This window comes from Electrona antarctica (genome assembly GCF_951216825.1).
Source record: "Electrona antarctica genome assembly, chromosome: 10".
Classification (NCBI taxonomy): Eukaryota; Metazoa; Chordata; class Actinopteri; order Myctophiformes; family Myctophidae; genus Electrona; species Electrona antarctica.
This window is the reverse complement of record NC_136791.1, coordinates 42155056-42173444: the sequence shown is the minus strand read 5'-3', so window position 1 is coordinate 42173444 and position 18389 is coordinate 42155056. Positions and strand designations below refer to the sequence as shown.

The 18389-nt window shown below is 46.6% G+C and overlaps 1 protein-coding gene across 1 annotated transcript; it reads left to right on the top strand.

Annotated features, from left to right (window-relative positions):
• The first annotated feature begins 926 nt into the window (after positions 1-926).
• Positions 927-16931, top strand: cUnh10orf71 (chromosome Un C10orf71 homolog). The gene is made up of 3 exons (XM_079511939.1): positions 927-1457; positions 5030-8897; positions 10869-16931. Exons 2-3 carry the CDS (start codon positions 5237-5239, stop codon positions 16145-16147), a joined length of 8940 nt encoding a protein of 2979 aa, XP_079368065.1. The 5' UTR covers positions 927-1457; positions 5030-5236; the 3' UTR covers positions 16148-16931.
• The last annotated feature ends 1458 nt before the right edge of the window (positions 16932-18389 follow it).

Genomic DNA, 18389 nt, shown 5'->3' with positions numbered 1-18389 from the left:
TTGTGCTTATGTGTACTTTTTATTAGATTCATTGATTGCCCCCCCCCCCCCCAACATAAAATATGCTGTATATGATCTTAACCCATTCTGGACGGGAACCCCTTTTGGTGTTTTAACTAAGCATTATGTCAACAAACGTTATGTTAAATATTAACTGTGTTTACTTTGGGTTGAGCCAGACTTGATTCCATGCACGTCGCGGGACCCAGAGCATACGTCTGGGAATCAGAAGGTCCCTGGTCCACCCCCCAGTCCACCCACCAGTCCCTGGTCCACCCCCCCAGTCCCTGGTCCACCCCCCCAGTCCCTGGTCCACACACCAGTCCACCCACCAGTCCGCCCAGCATGGAGGTGCCCTTGACACTTAACCCCTGATTGCTCCCAGCTGGGTGCTGTATTAATAGCGCCCACTGGACACTGGTCCTAATAGTTAGGATGGTACATGGACACACATTTCACGTACAGTACATGTCAATGGCTCTTCAACCTTTTCAGGGTTGCATTGTGACGCGATGCATTGTGAGCCTACTGCAATGTGGGCATTGCAATGTGAGCATTGCCCACTGCAATGTGTCAAATGTACAGTGACAAATTGAGTACAGACAGAATTACGTTTGGTATCTGCCTGCTGTGCATTATGAAAATAAATGACATAAGTCACATACTGTACTGGTGCTAAGTGCTCAAATGCTGTCCATCTTGCGTCATCTTAAGATGAGTCCAGATGGACCTTAGTTATGACTTAAGAGCCACTTGTTAACACTCTGCATTAGGCCTACTTGTTAGATCTGTTAAATGAGAGGAGGTGACTGTTCAGTGAGGCAATGGGCTATTTATGTCTCCTTGACAGTCTGCCTCATGCTAAAAAAAACACAACCCCACACCCACTAAGCGGCCCTGAGAAAAATACAGCTTTTCTCTCAGAGGAAATCATCTAACTTCTTCAGATAGACTCAACAACACCTTCACAGTTGCTGACAGCTACTGTAGCTTTAGCTGCTAATAGTCAACCAGTACAGCCATCCAGATTTATAAATAGTGGAGAGGCTTGTTTGTTTCATCTGCCTGATATCCGACACCGAAGGGTCGGTCAGACCCACATGCATGCAGGCTCCAAGCCTTCATGCTGGCCCCAGTGGTGGATACTTTCTCTGGGACGTACAACTCCTCTATTCCTGTCCGGTCTCCAGCCCCGCGTCCCCTTTGGCTAGTGTGACCTCAGAGGCCTGTGCGTGGACGGACATACTACTGGGTTTCTACTTTTGATTCTCATCGACGGGAGGAGGCTGAACCGGTACCTGGCCGGGCAGAAACTTCCTAAGAGACTTCTTATCTCTCTACAGTGTTTGTGTTCAAGCTTCCTTGGCACTGTAGGGGGGACGGTGGGGGAGGGGGGATGACGCCTTGTGAGGATTTACAAAAGACCCACTACATAATATGGACTATAATACTGAAAGGTAAGGCCAACAGCTCTAAACAAGATCAATCTACACACCCTAATAGAACTTAGGCTAAACATCGGGCATGCATTTGTAGGTTCTTCCTTTCTGCATGTGCTTTATAGTTTATATGGTGCAATCGTGTTTGCTTTACCATGATTAAGTTAAATAAGTGAAATAAATAACTTTTTACAGATATTGCACAGTTGTTCCATTAACATTAACAATACTATTAAGTTATTAGTAAATATTTGTTCTGCATATGAAGATTTGAACATATCGCTGCTGTCGGGAGGAGTTAGCTGTTTTAGCAGACAGTTTGAGGGTCCAATGGAGTTAAGAGGTTTTGTCCAAAGCACTTTTTACTACTTTCCATTGGTACAATATTTTCGAAACAACACACAGACGTAAAGGGTGTTCAATAGCACTGAAAAATGGAGTTATGAGGTTTCTTCCCGACAGCAACAACATCCTTCCTGCTGTTGGAATTAACGGTTTTGTTGTACTACAATAGTACCTTTGGACCTCACTACAAGTGTAGCTGGTATTTCGACCACTTTAGACTTCCCCCCCCCCCCCCCCCCCCTTCTCCATGCACCTTGGAAGTAGGTGACGGCACAACGTCACCTACTTCCAAGGTGCATGGAGAAGGCCACCACAAACCCCACCACAAACCCCACTCTGACCTTAGGCCCCTTGAAACGAAGTATCCTTGGTGTCAGGTTTTAAGTTGGAAGTCCTTCATTGGACAAAAATAAACCTGCCACATGCACGGATGAACAGTGTGACATATCATTATTGGAACAGTTATTAGTGAATATTTGTTCTTCATATGAAGATTTTAACATAATATAGTCCCTATTCCTATTATGACCGGAATAGGGACAGTTCAAGTGGTTGATAAGCAAAAAGTCGATTCAAAAATCACACCCGTGTGAAGTGAGGGGCGCTAATATATTAATTGAGTTAGACTATATTAAAGTCTAACTCATGTTGATTAGGTGCCAACACAAACATTAAAATGCCATTAACAATAAAGAGACAATATGACGTAATGAGAGACAATGTGACGTACATTTTCCCTTCATTGTCAATGGCGTTTTAAAAACAAACATTGAACTAAAAACAAACATTAAACCTGTATATAGGAGGGGCTAGCGCCCCTCACAAATGTTTTTGTATGTACAGTATGATAAAATGTCATTATTAGTATAGTTGGTGAGCGAGCCAGTGTGGTGGTGTGTAGTTGTGTATAGACGTCTAGGACTTGGATGGCTCTCAGGTCACTAGGTATTAATGGACCACTAGATATTCTGGGCATGGAAAAGGCTGCCTGGCAGCTGCAGTAAATTTAACTATCACTGTAACACCGTTGCGTTCACTTACTGTATGTTAGCTATCAGAGTGCAAACCTTGATTTGAAACAACAATATGTTAGCGGCAAATACACATTACATGCTTTGTGCAACGGCAGGTTTGTCAGTAGATACAAGACATAGATTTTCTATTCATTAATAAAACTTGAGTTTTGATTTGTTTTATTTTTTTGTTGGTTTCCAAAACATCACAGTAGCCGTCACACTGTGTCACAGTAACCGTATCTTGCAATCATATACGGTCACTGTTAATGTGACTCATATTGAATCTGGACTTCTTTCATAAGATTGCACACGCTTCTATTATACTGTAGTTATTAACACTTAAGCACTATACTGCGTTGTATGACAAACTGTGAAAATAGCCAATCTACAAGCTCACAACACATTTCAATGAGCTTGTACTGTGGATCTGCAATGTTCACAATGAACATCTGCAATGTTCACAAATAATGTCAAAAACAGAGTTTTTGACGTTATAATGTCCAATGCCCAACATAGGGACACCAGGTTGAAAATGATTAACAGTAAGTGATATTCTTCGTTAATCAGTAACTGATACTGATAGAAATCCCTCCAGCTCTTTAGTAATCACAAAATACATTTTCAGGTTATGATGCCAATTTGATCCATTTAGGAGAGATAATTTATCATCTTGTGGTACAGTTACAATTGTGTCTGTTCCTTTATTTGTTGAATCACTTCCCATTTCACACATCCTGTATCATGTAGTTCTCTCTCCTGATTGTATGAAAATGCTCTTCCAAGCTGAAAAAAGTTCTGAAGAGCTGGAGACACTGGTAGACAAGTGATTGAACAAACACTCTAGCAATGATTACTATGGGAATATATTACTATAGAGCTATTTAACACTCATTTAACCCTGTAACACCGGATTAATTTCTACTTGCAAAAAAGAGATTTCAACCTTACTACTACTTCTTCACTTATCAGAGGAAATTATGTAAAAATGCAAATGTTATGCACATTTATAATAATAATTTACATTTGGGGGATATCTTTCACAATAATACATAAAACATGTTCTAGACATTCTAATGATCACAAAAAAACATATATTACAGTTATTTTACTTACATCAGGGTTAAAGGTCAAAGGTCATAGGTTAAAAAAAATCTAAATTTAGTCCAGAGATTTTTAATTTGTGTGAATTTGAGCCTCTGTGGGGGCTATTTATATGCAAATATCATGACCAATGGCATTGCAATGGCATTGCAATGAACATCAATGATGATGTTTAGGTGAAAAAAGAACATAAAACAAAATAATGAATGAATTAATGAATTAATTAAAATATGTTGTATTATTGCAATGCTGGGTGTTACAGTTGAACAAAAATAATATCACTTACAACACCACCTTTAACTAATGATGAATGCCTGGAGGGGGGATGTTATGTGTGTCCATGTGATCATCAGAGTTTGCATGGGAACCGTCTTCCTTTTCCTAAAAATAACTCACGTGAGACTGAGGCCTGTCTACTGTGCCTAGCAACAGGATGGCTCAGTTCACCGCATGTCTCCGAAGGTCAGTGTAATTCACTGGGAGGATTTACAAGGCTGTTTTCAGCCTGCACACATACGTAGCGTAGCTGCTTAATTCACAGAAAGTAGATTCCCATAAAGGCCAGGCAGGCTCACCATCATCACTAAAGTTAAAAACAGAAGCTGTCACCCTGTATCAGGTGTCGATTTGGACAAGACCCTGCATAATTAGATTTGGTTGTAAAGGCTTTATATAACTCGATTCAATTCGATTCAACTTGACTCAATTTTCCCTCTACACCAAATCTCTTCGCATAAAATTAACACTCCTCAACAATGTAGCAGCATTAACATTAACAATAACACAGAAATAATTAAGAATAGCAACAATAGTAAGTGGAAGGTAAAGTAAAATAGTACATAGGCCTACCGTACATGCCCTCACTTTAAATGGTTGACGGTGCTGCATGCATTGTTCCTACTAAATGTACAGTATGTGTGTGTGCGTGTGTGCGTGCGTGCGTGCGTGCGTGCGTGCGTGCGTGTGTGCATGCGTGTACTATGTGTGTAATATGAGGCGTGTGTGTGTAAATGTATGTGTACATACATTTATGTGTGCATATTGTATATTTGTGCATGTCTTATACTAATAATATACAATTAATATAAGTGTTATGATGCTGGACTAATTCTCTGGTCTCTTCTACAGGAAAGCAAGGCATCCCAGGAGTGATTTGGACATTGAACAACTGAAAAGCGACAACTGTCCTAGGAGCCACCCACTGCCACACACCCTGAGGGGCCCAAACTCTGGCCCCTGTGAACACTGGTGGCAAGCTGAGTTCAGCTCTGAACTGAACAGTTGCGTGAATGAGCGAGCAGAAGGCGGAGCTCTGTTTGCGTGAGCCGATACATCATGACGTCAGCGGAGAAGCGCCACTCCGGGCGCCGGAAGCACCGGAAGCACAGCGACGGAGCGCACAGCGACACCTCCAGCGGCGGCGGGTCCTTCCTGGACGAGACCGACCGCGAGGTCAGCAGTCTGACCGACCGCGCCTTCAGGAGCCTCTGCATCGGAGACGAGGCCGTTTACAATGACTCAGACCTCGGCGGCGGCGGCGGCGGCACCTCTTCCCCTTCTGTCCAGAGGGAGACACAGCTGGCCTTCAGCCAGGGCAGTCACGGGGACCCGGAGGCCCTCAAGAGAGCCACCCATGAGAGCTTCAGCCTCCGGGTGCAGCAGTACGGAGCAGAGCGGATGCAGGGAGGACCGCCGCACGGGGCACCACAGACCCAGGGGGATCCGCAGAGGGAGGGCTACGGCGAGAGGACAGAGAGGGGGGTTTCTGCCACATTCCAGCGCTCCTTTGTGGACATGTCTCAGCAGGAGGACTCTCAGGGGGACGAACAGCTGTCCCTCCTCAATGGACCCATGGAGCTGGGGGCGCAGCATCGCAGAAGCCGCTCCAGGGTCTCGTCCCTTATCAAGGCGTTTAGCTCGGAAGGGTGCAGAGACGGTAATCTCAGGGAGTGGAACGCTAATGAGGCGAGCTGGGACAAGTCGGCTCTCATGAGCATCCAGAGGGAGCTGTCTGAGTTCTCGGACGCCTGCCACCAGAACTTCAATAGTGGCCCTTTCTCGCCACCCGGCCCTTTTTCTTCCAGAGATAACAACTTCTACTCTTCTGAGATGGCTACCGCAGTGGCCCATATGGACTCCGCCACCTCCTCCTTCATGAGAACATCCCACAGCACACACAGCGCGTTCAGCATCAACTCCAGCGTCTTCATGCACAGTGAGTTCAGCCCGTTCAAGCTGTGGAGGGATCACAACAGGTTTCCCTTTCAGCAAGGAGAAGTCACAGGATTTATGCCCCGCTCTGAGTTTCCCAGATGGTATGAGACACCTATGTACAAGGAGCTCTCCCTGGGGCCTCAGCCACCGGGGCCTGGCATGTATACAGAGAGAGGGGCCAGACCTCAGAGAAAGACACTGGAGCCCGTGGCCCCTCCACCTCCTCCTCGCTCCACCTCAACCTCCTCGGTGCTGCAAAAAGCCTCTGCCCTGGAGAAACGCTGTGAGTCGGAGCTGACGGGCCAGTATCCTCCCTGGAAGCAGACACAGGGTGGCCAGGCAATGAACAGACTCACATCCCAACGCCCGTCGACGGTCTCGCCGACCGGAGACTTGTCCCGCCACGTCAGAGACACTCTCAGCTCCGTGAGCAAGCTCCAGCAGAAAATCACAATGATGACGTCGTCGGAGCAAAGCGTCACGCTGGAGATGACCGCCAAGCAGCAGGGAATGCTTAACAGTTACGACAGTTTAATCCCCTTTAGCACGGCCGAGCGAAACGTGGCCAGTAGCATGACTCCCTTCAATATTAGCCAGCTGCTGACACCGGTGATACCCCCCGCCGGGTATCAGGACACGATACAGATATTGGATGCCATGTCACCTCTCGGCGTGGAGCATCCCCCTGTGCGGGCCGAGAGCAGGGGAGCCACGCCTGACATGAGGTCCAGTTACAAATCCAGAGCCACGAGCCTCCTCTTCAACCTCAAAGACAACCGCAAAAGAGTGAAGAGCACGTACAGCCCGCCCAAATTCAAAGGCCCGGATTTGGTCGACAGAGGCAAACAGCAGGTCAACCAAAACGCCAACGAGCCCATGAGAGACACAATAATAGATATGCCTGATTTCCCCGATATCCAAATCCCCCGGGTGTTTGTACAGGAGGAACCCGGTACGGCGGATGCTGCATTGCAGCAGGCTTTACAAGAGCAATGCAGCCGCATACCGCCACCTGCGGCGTACACCTCCCAACCCATGATGGAGTATTCAGGCCTGAACAAAGAGTACAATGCACGTGAATACCTGGTTGCTCAGATGCAAGGTGAGACGGTTCCCCATGGTGGATTCAGTGGATTCCCACAGGGAAACTACAATAGCAACCAGCTTATTAACGGACTGAATCGCCAAGAAGACTTATCGCCATTTACTCCCTTTAAAATGGGCCAGCTTGATACGAGAGAACCCCAGGCAGGCGATGTATATGGGCAGGCCAGTTCTGAAAAACTAGGCGTTTATAACACACTGCCAATAGCTACCTCACCCCTCACTAGACATAATAAAAGCCCAAAGCCATTCTATTCTACTACAGACAAAGTCAGATCCGATATTGATTCTAACAGTCAAAACAGAGGATATGTGATAGCCAAAACGAGTACTGAGCAAAACGCTAATAGATCAATATTCACTAATGTAGACGGATATGAGCAAGTCAAAGAAAACAGATATGGCTACAATGCTGGGTCCCACCAGGACAGCTGCAGACAACAGGCATATGTTGGTACAACAAGCAGCCAAGTGGCAGAGAGCCTGGGTGTTGAGGACAAACCACGGCCTGCATGGAAGGGAGAGGTATCTGCATATTTGTCCGAGAAGGACAAACAAGCTCAGTCCTCCCAGAGTGCACAGGAGCAGAGCTGGAATGATGGAACCTCATATAATCTGCACAAGGCTACGTTCAATGCTCCTAATCAACCGTTGGCCAGTTATAACATTTCGAACAACTTCCAGCAATATGCTCCTCTTGGTAACGAGTCTGTACTCAACGACCAGTATTCAAATCAGGATCCTGGAACAGCAAAGGCCAAATATGAACGTCAACGTGCACAACAAAACGAGGGACATGAAATCAAAGACAATTATCCAACGAATAATTATTATCCATATGGAAAGATGGAGCAGGAGTACAGAAAACAACAGATGCTCTACTCCGAAGACACGAAAAACACGGTGATGCAGGAGACTGCCCCGAAAAAACGATATGTGCCAAAGCTTGAGGAGAATGAAGCTCTGAGCATAAAACAAAATGACTTTAAACAACAGCGCGACGAGCACGACGAGCAGAAACAGTTGCCTTCTAGTGCTGAAGGTAGACCGTGCAATGAAAATGTCCTTACAACGACCAACCAGATCAGAGCTGAGGACCCCAAAGCAGAGCAGATTAAAGTGGATCATACTGAAACGGAAGCACCTAAAGCCCTGCAGGAAGGAAGGGTTCAGGTGGGACAGCCCAGCTCAGGGTCATCTGGAGCAGAGCTAAATATAGAAGGACAGCCTGGCGGAGGACGACACAAGGCCGGAGATATGAAAGAAGAGCAGGCCATGGGAGGACTTGCACAGCAGCTCAAAGCAGAGGACTATCATTTAGAACATACTGCAGAAAAGCAGGCAGAAGAGGAGCGGGCCAGTGAGGGACAGACTGGGCATATGGAGAACAAGCGAGAACAGTCTAAATCAGACAACAGAGAGATACAACAGCTCGACAGTGAACTGGCAAAGGCTCAGCAGACACAGCACTCTGGTGTAAAACAAGCCGAAGACAGACAGGCTGATCGGGAGTTGATAGTAGAAAACAGATATGAAGTAAAAGAAATAGAGCAGAGTGAGGCAGAACAGGTCGGAATTAGTCAAGTAGAACAGGCCAAAGTGGAACAGAAAAAGGAAGAATTGTACGGAAAGATCAAAATAGAACATATGGAGCAAGCTAAAGAAGACAAAACCAGGGGTGAGTTAATTGATGCGGGACAGCTCACTACTAATACCGAACAAACTCAAGCAGAACAAGTCAAAGCGCGGCTAGCTAGAGCAGAGCAGGCCAAAGCTGAGCTTTCTAAAATAGAGAAAATGAAATCAGAGTCCGCTAAATCCAAAGCAAAGCAAGCGGACACAGAGCAGGTCAAGCTTGAGCCTACTAAAGTTGAGCACGCTAAAACAGAGTTGGCCAAAGCAAGAGCAGAGTTGGCCAAAATAAAGGAGAAGATGAGAGGAGAGCAGAGAGATCAAGCTGGACGTGTTTCCATGGAAGAGGGCGACGTGGCAAATAAAAGCGCTCCTGAAAAGTTTGAAATGGCAGAAAATCAAACGTATCAACAAAATGAAGACTTAATTGTCAATAGTTCTCATCCAGTTAAATCAGATTATTATGAGCATGTCCGGGAGAAATATGATTGGAGCAATACAGATGAAAGTCAAAAACCACCAGTTGATAAGGTTGTAGAGGAAATGAGCAATGAGGAATTAAAGGATGAAACCAAGCCTGAAAGAATCCCCATAGATAAAATAGGGCAGGAGCAAAGCCTGCATTCTACTGAATATGACGAGGTTAGAGAAAATCAATATGTCTATAGTGAGTCATCAAAAGAATTTAAATTATCCAGTGCCAATGATTTACTCACTGACGGGACTAGAAGAAACAACGATGCATGTAATGACACAGCAAAGGATAACCAGGCAATGAATGACAATTCAGAAAAACACGAGCCTCCCGATCACAACATGTCACTGTCAAGACATTCAAACGTTGCTAAATCTCTCCCCCCCGAAAGAAAACCCAGTAAAGATACACATTCTACGCCTTACAGAGCACTGTCCTATCAAGAGAGAGCACAAGCCAGGCAGGAGATACTGACATCCAAAATCAAAGCTCACGCTAAAAAGGAAATTTCAGCAATTAAAGAAAAGGGTCTTTCCATAAACCCCACAAAGCATTTACTAAGCGGCCAGGCTAGTCATGTACGCCAGAAGCCACCGCCACTGGAAACCTCTAAAGGGCATGACTCAACAGACTCAAATAGCACTGCACCCAAGCAACAGATGGGGGCTTCGGAGATGAGAACAGTGCCCCTGAAGAGCGAAGACACCGCGGGAGTACAACCACCGACTGAACACAAACAGACGGAAAGCAAAGCCAAAGCGGCAGATGAAGAGTCGCGACACAAACTGACTAAAGTAGATCAACGTGGAATTGAGTCAACGACACAATCTAGGACACCTGCTCATTTCAACATGGGAGAAAAAGAATCTAAACATGGAGAAAACCATGAACCACAGAAAGAAGGATTTGGAAGCAAAGTATCAAACAAAGACCAGTCTAAGGTGAACAAAGGGGACTCGTCACAGGCTGAAGCAGTAGTGAGGAAAGAAGGCTGCATACTTGAAACTCAAACTATGAACAGAGCGGAGGGTGAAAGTGAAGCAATTCCTGAAGATTCAGGCCCTTCGCTAAAATTGGTCTTAGGTCAGAGCGAGACCAGGACAGCTGATGATGACTTGCAGATCATGGGCATAAGGGTAACAGTAAGAGAGAGAAAACCTTCTTTGAGCGATGACCAGGTGTATAAAGATGCTTGTGAAGGTGCTAAAAGTACAATCTCTCCTGAAACTCAACCCCTCCTCTTTAAACAGGGGATAATAACAAGAAAGGCTAAAGACTACACAAATAAAAACCCAAACTCTGCACCATCTGAGGAGAACCTTTATGATGAAAACAACAGTATGACAGGGAAAGAAAACATACATGTATCGATGGGGGAGCAGGATGCAAGGACACATAGTGGAGAGCACAGCCAAGTTGAAGAACAACTGCACATAGACAGCATTGCCATCCGAGTTGTGCCAAGGGTCATTGAGAAAGAGAGACAGGAAATGACAGAAAATCATCCTGCCGTTAAAATTCCTCCTAGCAGCGTGGGTGCAGTACATGAAAACAAACCAGCTGCTTTGCCAAGCCCTGGTACAGAAACAAACACATCAAAAGATGAGGACCGAGCTAAAATCGTCACACCAGGAAGCAATGAGTTAAAAGCAATTAAAGACAGCTTGGAAGCTCGGCATACGTCGGCCAGTGAGAGACAGGGGACTCCTTCGTTGAGATTTGGTCATGAACACGACGCTGCAATTTCCACTAGAGAGAATAAGCAAGTCAAAAGAGGAACACCTGAAAAACCTGTGACAGTTGAAGCCACAACACATGCCAGGATGGATGAGGATTATTTTCAGTTGCAAGGGGCAACAAACCAAACAGAAGTTAATCTCAGTTCAAATGTTGGAAATATCTCAAATGCAGTTTCACAGAGAAATGAACCAAAACGAGATGACAGTTTTCAAGTGAGTGGAAATAGGATAGCAGAGTCTACTGCGGAGAATGACATACGTGTACATAGCAAAAGGATGCACAGTGAAGTGAAAGATGAGCAGGCTTCAAAGCAGAGTGACGGTCCTACACAGAGACAAAGCAAGTTCAGCGCAAGGACGAAGACAGATGAAGATGTTCATGTCAGGAAACATGACACAGAGAGTCGGCCCAATTCATCGGCAGCAGAAAGACAGCCTGCAAATAGCATCCATTCCACAAGGGATAATACAATGCAGCACAATGCCAATTACAAACAGAAATCTAAAGAGAAAGCCTCCACTACGCCTGAGATATCAGCCATTGCAGACTATGCCAGATTAAAAGTGATCGCTGCAGAGGGTAGTCCAGACACAATGACACAAGACTTCCATCCCGGCAAAAAAGAAGGATTTTTCCCACTAATCCAGACTCGTCCTAGTAGACGCCCAGTGTTCACTAGTGAGACACAGGGCCTCTCGGCGAAAGAAAGGACTTTTCCCAAAGAGCCAGAGGTCAGTGCCAAAGTGAGCAAAGAGCCCAAATCTGTAGTATTTTCTACCATGGAGCAAGAACACAAAAGGACAGGTATGTTCAGGCTGGGAGACAAAGAGAACAAGCTTCCCGATGCTAAGCCAAGTGAAGGAACTGCAGAAGCTGAGAGAACACACAGACAAGATCTCAACCACGACAGCAAGCCAGCGTCTGAACACCTTAAGCATGCAGCCAGTAGAGAGTTTAAAGTAACCGATACACAAGGAGCCAATCAAGGAGGTCAAAGCATTCATCAGTCACACAGTCATCCCATGCCTGCAGCAACGACCTCAGCGTCTCATCCACATGCCATCCAAGGGCCAACACACAACTTTGGGTTGAGTGGCGGAGAAAAACTGAGACAAGAAAGACTGGCAGCTCTGCGTGAGGAGGAGGTCAAGGAGAAGCGACGGGCGGCCGAGAGGAAAGCAGAGGAGGAGAGAAGAGCAAAGCAGAGAGAGGAGGAACTGAGGATCAAGCGGATGATGGAGGGGAGGAAAGCCGCTGAGATTGAGGAGGCGAAGAAAGCTGCTCAGAGGGAAGAGGAGAGAAGAGCAAAGGAGAGACAGGCCATCGCTGTTAGGCTTGAAGAAGAGAGGAGAGCAAAACAGAGAGAGATGGAGAGGAAGGCAGAAGAGGAGCGAAAAGCAAAACAGAGAGAGGTGGAGAGGAAAGCAGAAGAGGAGAGAAGAGCAAAACAGAGAGAGATGGAGAGAAAGGCAGAGGAGGAGAGAAAAGAAAAACAGAGACAGATGGAGAGGAAAGCAGAGGAGGAGAGAAGAGCAAAACAGAGAGAGGTGGAGAGGAAAGCAGAAGAGGAGAGGAGAGCAAAACAGAGAGAAATGGAGAGGAAAGCAGAGGAGGAGAGGAGAGCAAAACAGAGAGAAATGGAGAGGAAAGCAGAAGAGGAGAGGAGAGCAAAACAGAGAGAAATGGAGAGGAAAGCAGAAGAGGAGAAAAGGGAAAAGGAGAGGAAAGCAGAGGAGGAGAGGAGAGAAAAACAGCGAGAAATGGAGAGGAAGGCAGAAGAGGAGCGAAAAGCAAAACAGAGAGAGATGGAGAGGAGAGCTGCTGAGATTGAGGAACAGCGGAGAGTCGCTGAGATTGAGGAGGAGAGGAGAGCAAAGGAGAGAGAGGCCATCGCTGCTAAGAGAGAGCAGGAGAGGAGAGAAAAACAGTGGGAGTTGGAGAGGAGAGAAGAGGAGGAGAGAAGAGCAAAACAGGCAGTGGAGGAGATGAGAAGAACACAGATTGAGGAGGAGAGGAGAGTGGCTCAGAGAGAAGAGGAGAGAAGAGCAAAGGAGAGGGAGGCTGTGGCTGCCAAGATCGAAGAGGAGAGGAGAGAAAGACAGAGACAGGCGGAGAGGAGAGCGGAGGAGGAAAAGAGGGCAAAGGAGATCGAGGAGCAAAAAATAGCCAAGCAAAGAGAGCAGGAGGAGAGGAGAGCCGCTCAAATTGAAGAGGAGAAGAGGCTCAAACGGAAGGAGGAGGAGAGAAGAGCCACTCAAATAGAAGAGGAGAGACAAGAGAGACAGAGGAAGGAGGAGAGGAGAGCTGCTCAGCTGGCAGAGGAGAGGAAACAGATGGAGGAGGAGAGAAAAGAGAGAGAGAGGAAGGAGGAGATGGTCACAGCTCAGAGAGCAGAGGAGGAGAGGAGGAGGAGAGCTGCTCAAATAGAAGAGGAGGAGAGAAAAGAGAGAGAGAGGAAGGAGGCAGCTCAGAAGCAGGAGGAGGAGAGGAGAGCTGTCCAGCTCGCAGAGGAAAGAAGAATCAAACAGGTGGAGGAGGAGAGAAAAGCTGCTCAGATAGAGGAGGAGAGAAAGGAGGGACAGAGGAAGGAGGAGAGGAGAGCTGCTCAGATAGAGGAGGAGAGAAAGGAGAGACAGAGGAAGGAGGAGAGGAGAGCTGCTCAGATAGAGGAGGAGAGAACGGAGAGACAGAAGAAGGAGGAGAGGAGAGCTGCTCAGATAGAGGAGGAGAGAACGGAGAGACAGAGGATGGCTGCTCTACAAGTTGAGGAGGATAAGAGGAACAGAGCTGCTCAACAAGAAGAGGAGAGAAAGGAGAGACAGAGGATGGCTGCTCTACAAGAGGAGGAGGAGAGGAGTAGAGATACCATAGAAGAGGAGAGAAAGGAGAGACAGAGGATGGCTGCTCTACAAGAGGAGGAGAGAAAGGAGAGACAGAGGATGGCTGCTCTACAAGAGGAGGAGAGAAAGGAGAGACAGAGGATGGCTGCTCTACAAGAGGAGGAGGAGAGGAGTAGAGATACCATAGAAGAGGAGAGAAAGGAGAGACAGAGGAAGGCTGCTCAGGGAGAGGAGGAGAGGAGGAGAGCTGCTCAACAAGAAGAGGAGAGAAGGGAGAGGCATAGGAAGGAGGAGAGAATGGTGGCGCAGATACAGCAGGAAAGGAGGAGAGCAGCTCAAATGGAAGAGGAGGAGAGTAACGCAGAAGAGAGAGAGGAACGGCGAGCCACAGAGATCGAGGAGGAGTGCCAAGCATTGCAGGAGAAGGAGAGGAGAGCGGCTCAACGAGAGGAGGACAGGAGAGATAAACAATACGCAGCGCAGAAGAAGGACGCCCTCCAGTACTACGACATCAACACAGCAGACGGAAACGGCAGACCTCCGCCCTCACCTATACCCTCCAGGAGACGAGTGGAGCCATCTGGGATGGAGTCCGCTGAAGATGCGGGGTCCTACATCAGGCCTCATGCCACTCCATCTCCAGCTCCATCTGCCTCACGTTCCAACGCCTCCTCCCCTGCCATGGGAGCCAAGCCCACCATGTTCAAGGTTAAGGATAACACCATCAGAGGCGCCTCCTTCACCAGGTCGGTCAAACCGCGCTTCCACAAGAACCTCGGCGAAGACTTCAGGGTGGGCTCGCCTCTGGATGGCTGGCGGGGGTCACAGGTGGCTGAGGATGAGCAGGACAAAGTGAGACACAGCGCTGGAACTCCCATCCAGCACGACAATTTAACTGGGTCAGGCAGGTTCTCCCACACCAGAGAAACCTCTTCGACGCAAGATCACTCGGCCCCTCTCCTAGAACACCGTCCCTACAACAGGAGGAGCATCGCTCTTGATGAAGACGACTCTCGCTCTATCATGAGCAACATGTCGGAAGACATGGAGAGTTTCGCCACCAGTGCAGCCGACCTGGCAGAGCTAAGGGGGATTTATGACTATGACAGACCAGAGTCGGCCTGTAGTTTCAGCAGCGACGTGTCCCGCTCTCTGGGGAAGCCCCCGAGCGTGCCTGTAAAGTCTGACAAAGCCTTACGGAGAGCAAAGAGGCTGACACAGCGGAGGATAAAGAAGGAGTCGAGTAAAACCTCCGTGGAGTCCCCTGCTCCAGAGGAGAAACCCCACCATACTGACTCTGGCGTTCCTTCAGCCACCACTGAGCTCCACTCCTCCGGCGCACCTGTCCTGTCTTCTCGCCATTTCTCTGCTCCCATCTCCCTCGCTCGTGCCCCAACACAAGACTCTTCTGCACCTTCCTCCCACTCAGGGTCACGGCCCTCCGCACGTTCTTTCAATGCCTCCCCTCACCACTCGCCCCCTGTCTCCCTTGCCATCGCCTCTCCCCATCACTCGCCCCCTGTCTCCCTTGCCATCGCCTCTCCCCATCACTCGCCCCCTGTCTCCCTTGCCTTCGCCTCTCCAGATCACTCACCTCCTGTCTCTCTACCTCCTGCTCCACAAAAACATGCCGGCCGTCCCACCCCAGTGACGCAGTACCACGTAGAGCCTGGCTATCCCCAGAACTTCCCTGTGACCCAGCGTAAGGTGCTGCAGGATCCCGGATCCGGTCAGTACTATGTAGTGGACATGCCCGTGGAAGTGAAGGCCAAGACTTTCTTTGACCCGGAGACAGGGAAGTACGTCCAGCTAAATGTGCGGCAGACGGCCCAGGGTGGCTCTCCGCCCCAGCCCCAGCCCCGACTCAAGCAGCAGGCCCAGCCGCAGCAACCGGCCAGGCCCCAAGCTGCTCCCAACGGGAAGCCCCACACGCTCCCTCAAGGTTACCCGGGTTATCCCCAACACCACCAGTCCTCATTGCCAACCCATAGGTCTTCCTCAGGAATGTCTGCGACCTCCACCCTTCCCGAGGACTCAGGCCCTGCCAGACAGAGACAGAATTATGGATACCAGGAGAATGAACAGGGACTGGACTCACACGAGAACAACGGCAGCCCAGAGCAAACTCGCTACATGGACACTGCCTGTGAACCGGGCAAGACACGTACTGCAGCAGCTTACAACAGTGATATCATAACTATGAGTGAACTAGAGGACTTTATGGATGTGTCTGATTGGTGACGTGACGCACTGAAGCTTTTTTTTTTTTAATGTTTTTATTATCGCTACGATAGTAGGCTGACAGGGAAGGAGAGAGAGATGGGGAGTGACACAAGAGGCAAACGCTGTCAGGATCAGTACTCGAACCTGCAACGCTCTGTCAGGCTACATTGTGGTCTAAGTGCCCGGACCGTTGGCCCGCACTGAACATTTTGAGAGGAATCATTTGAGAGCCTAAAAATGACTGAATGTACTTACTGTAGCCAACCTCAGCATCAGATAAACACCCAGAGGCACATTAGACACAGTATTGTTCATTATATAAGTGAAATGGATGTATATGTGATTTTATTGAAGTGCGAAACGATTGTATTTTGGTTATCAGGTGCTTTTGATGAAAGGTCCCTGAGACATGCTGTTCAATTGCTGCTGTTATATTTTGCTTTAAAGTTGTAGTTATCAAAGCTAACACTACTTATGTTACAGACATGTTTACCATTCCATTTGATAATTCTGAACCAGATGCTAAGATATTATTTCTGGTGCAAGTGATCAACAAATATCATTGCAAACTAGAAAGGAATATTACAAATAAGAAAACATTACAGTATTGTGCAATAGCTTGAAGGAATAACTGAAATGACTGAAATTTGCACAGAGCCGCTCACGTTTCCGTCACATTTGTTATGGGAGAAACAATGCATTTTGCATTTTTGTGATGCACGAAATAATGTTAAATCCATAGTGTCAATCCAACGTCTGCAATTATTTATTTGCAGAATAAATTGATTGATTGATTGATTGATTGATTGATTGATTGATTGATTGATCTGTTTAAGCACAGTAAACAAAAAAATAAGTGGAAATAATATGACCTTATTGCCGTTTCTTGGGTTTCATTTCATAAAAGTAGTCTCTGAAGTGGGAGATCAATGTTTTTGTCTTGCTGTGAACCAGAATAGTGTGACATGGAGTTCTGCAGGTAAAAAAATCAGTGAAATGTATCCTTATAAAAGGTGAAATAAGTAAAGAAAGATACAATAAAAATCCAGATAAACAGGCGAAATGAATATAAATACAACAACTTGCTATTGCTTGATTTCCCATACGTTCAGAAGACACTGGAACAACCGTGTCACCATAACATCATTTTGGCTAGAAAACACATCCTGCTTTGGCCTTCACACATTTTTCTGGTTGTGCATGACAATAGAAAATGTAGAGTTTCTTCAATTTGTGCATAAGCCTTTGTACAAAAACAAGAGCATAAGAGTGTGGTGATATTTGTATTGAGATGGGTTCATAAACAGAAAATGAGTGCACAAGGTGTATTGTTCTGTGGTAGTGTTTTTATTTATAGATCTTTTTAGTCTTACCTTTCAAAAAGGTTATTTTGTTCAAAATAAGTGTCAAATATCGCTATATTCTGATAGTAGGCCTAATCGTTGCTGTTTACTGCTGTTATCGATCAAACGCGTACAGTAAAGTGTGTCTCTCCAGCTCAGAAAATACATTTTCAGGTAGGTTGCCAATTTCCTCCAATCAGGATACCCATCAGCTTCAGTTTTATAGTGTTTTTTTATAGTGTTCCATTTCCAATTCTGTCTGCTCGTTTTTCTGTTTCATCACATCCAGCAGTTTATCCAGTATCCTGTATGAGGGATATAGGATGAAATGACATCCCAAGTTGAAAATGTATTTTCTGTTTACTAAAGAGCTGTTGTGACACTGAACAAATATGAGATTAAGCAAAATTTACGGAGGCTGATCCATTTTAGTGGTTCTCTGCTCTGCTGGATGAATGAATCAATGACCTAAAATTATCCTTGGATCCCTGTCAATGTATGACAGTCTTAAGACTAGACCTATTAAGTCACCTAACATAATGCCTGTGGTGGAAGTGAAACCTAATTCTTAGTTCTTCTGGCAATAGTACTAGTGCATCAAAGTGTCTCCTTTTATCTCACTTAATCATAACGTCAGTTTAAGTGCTGGTATTTGTATAGACATAGCTGCTTAATTGCCTGTCGTTCATTGGTAGCGGTAGTCCGGTATCACCAGTGTCATTGCAGGCATTTATTGTAGGCCTACAGTAGATTGACAGTAATGGTACCACAGACGAAAAACAGTCTAAGTCCAAATTTCATTCTGACCCCTCCACGAAAAGGCCTCGTTGTCCTGACCCCTTATCTATCATTTATACATTATGGATAAATAGTGTGGACTTCGACTGTTTTTCGTCTGTGGCATTCAACGAGTGGCA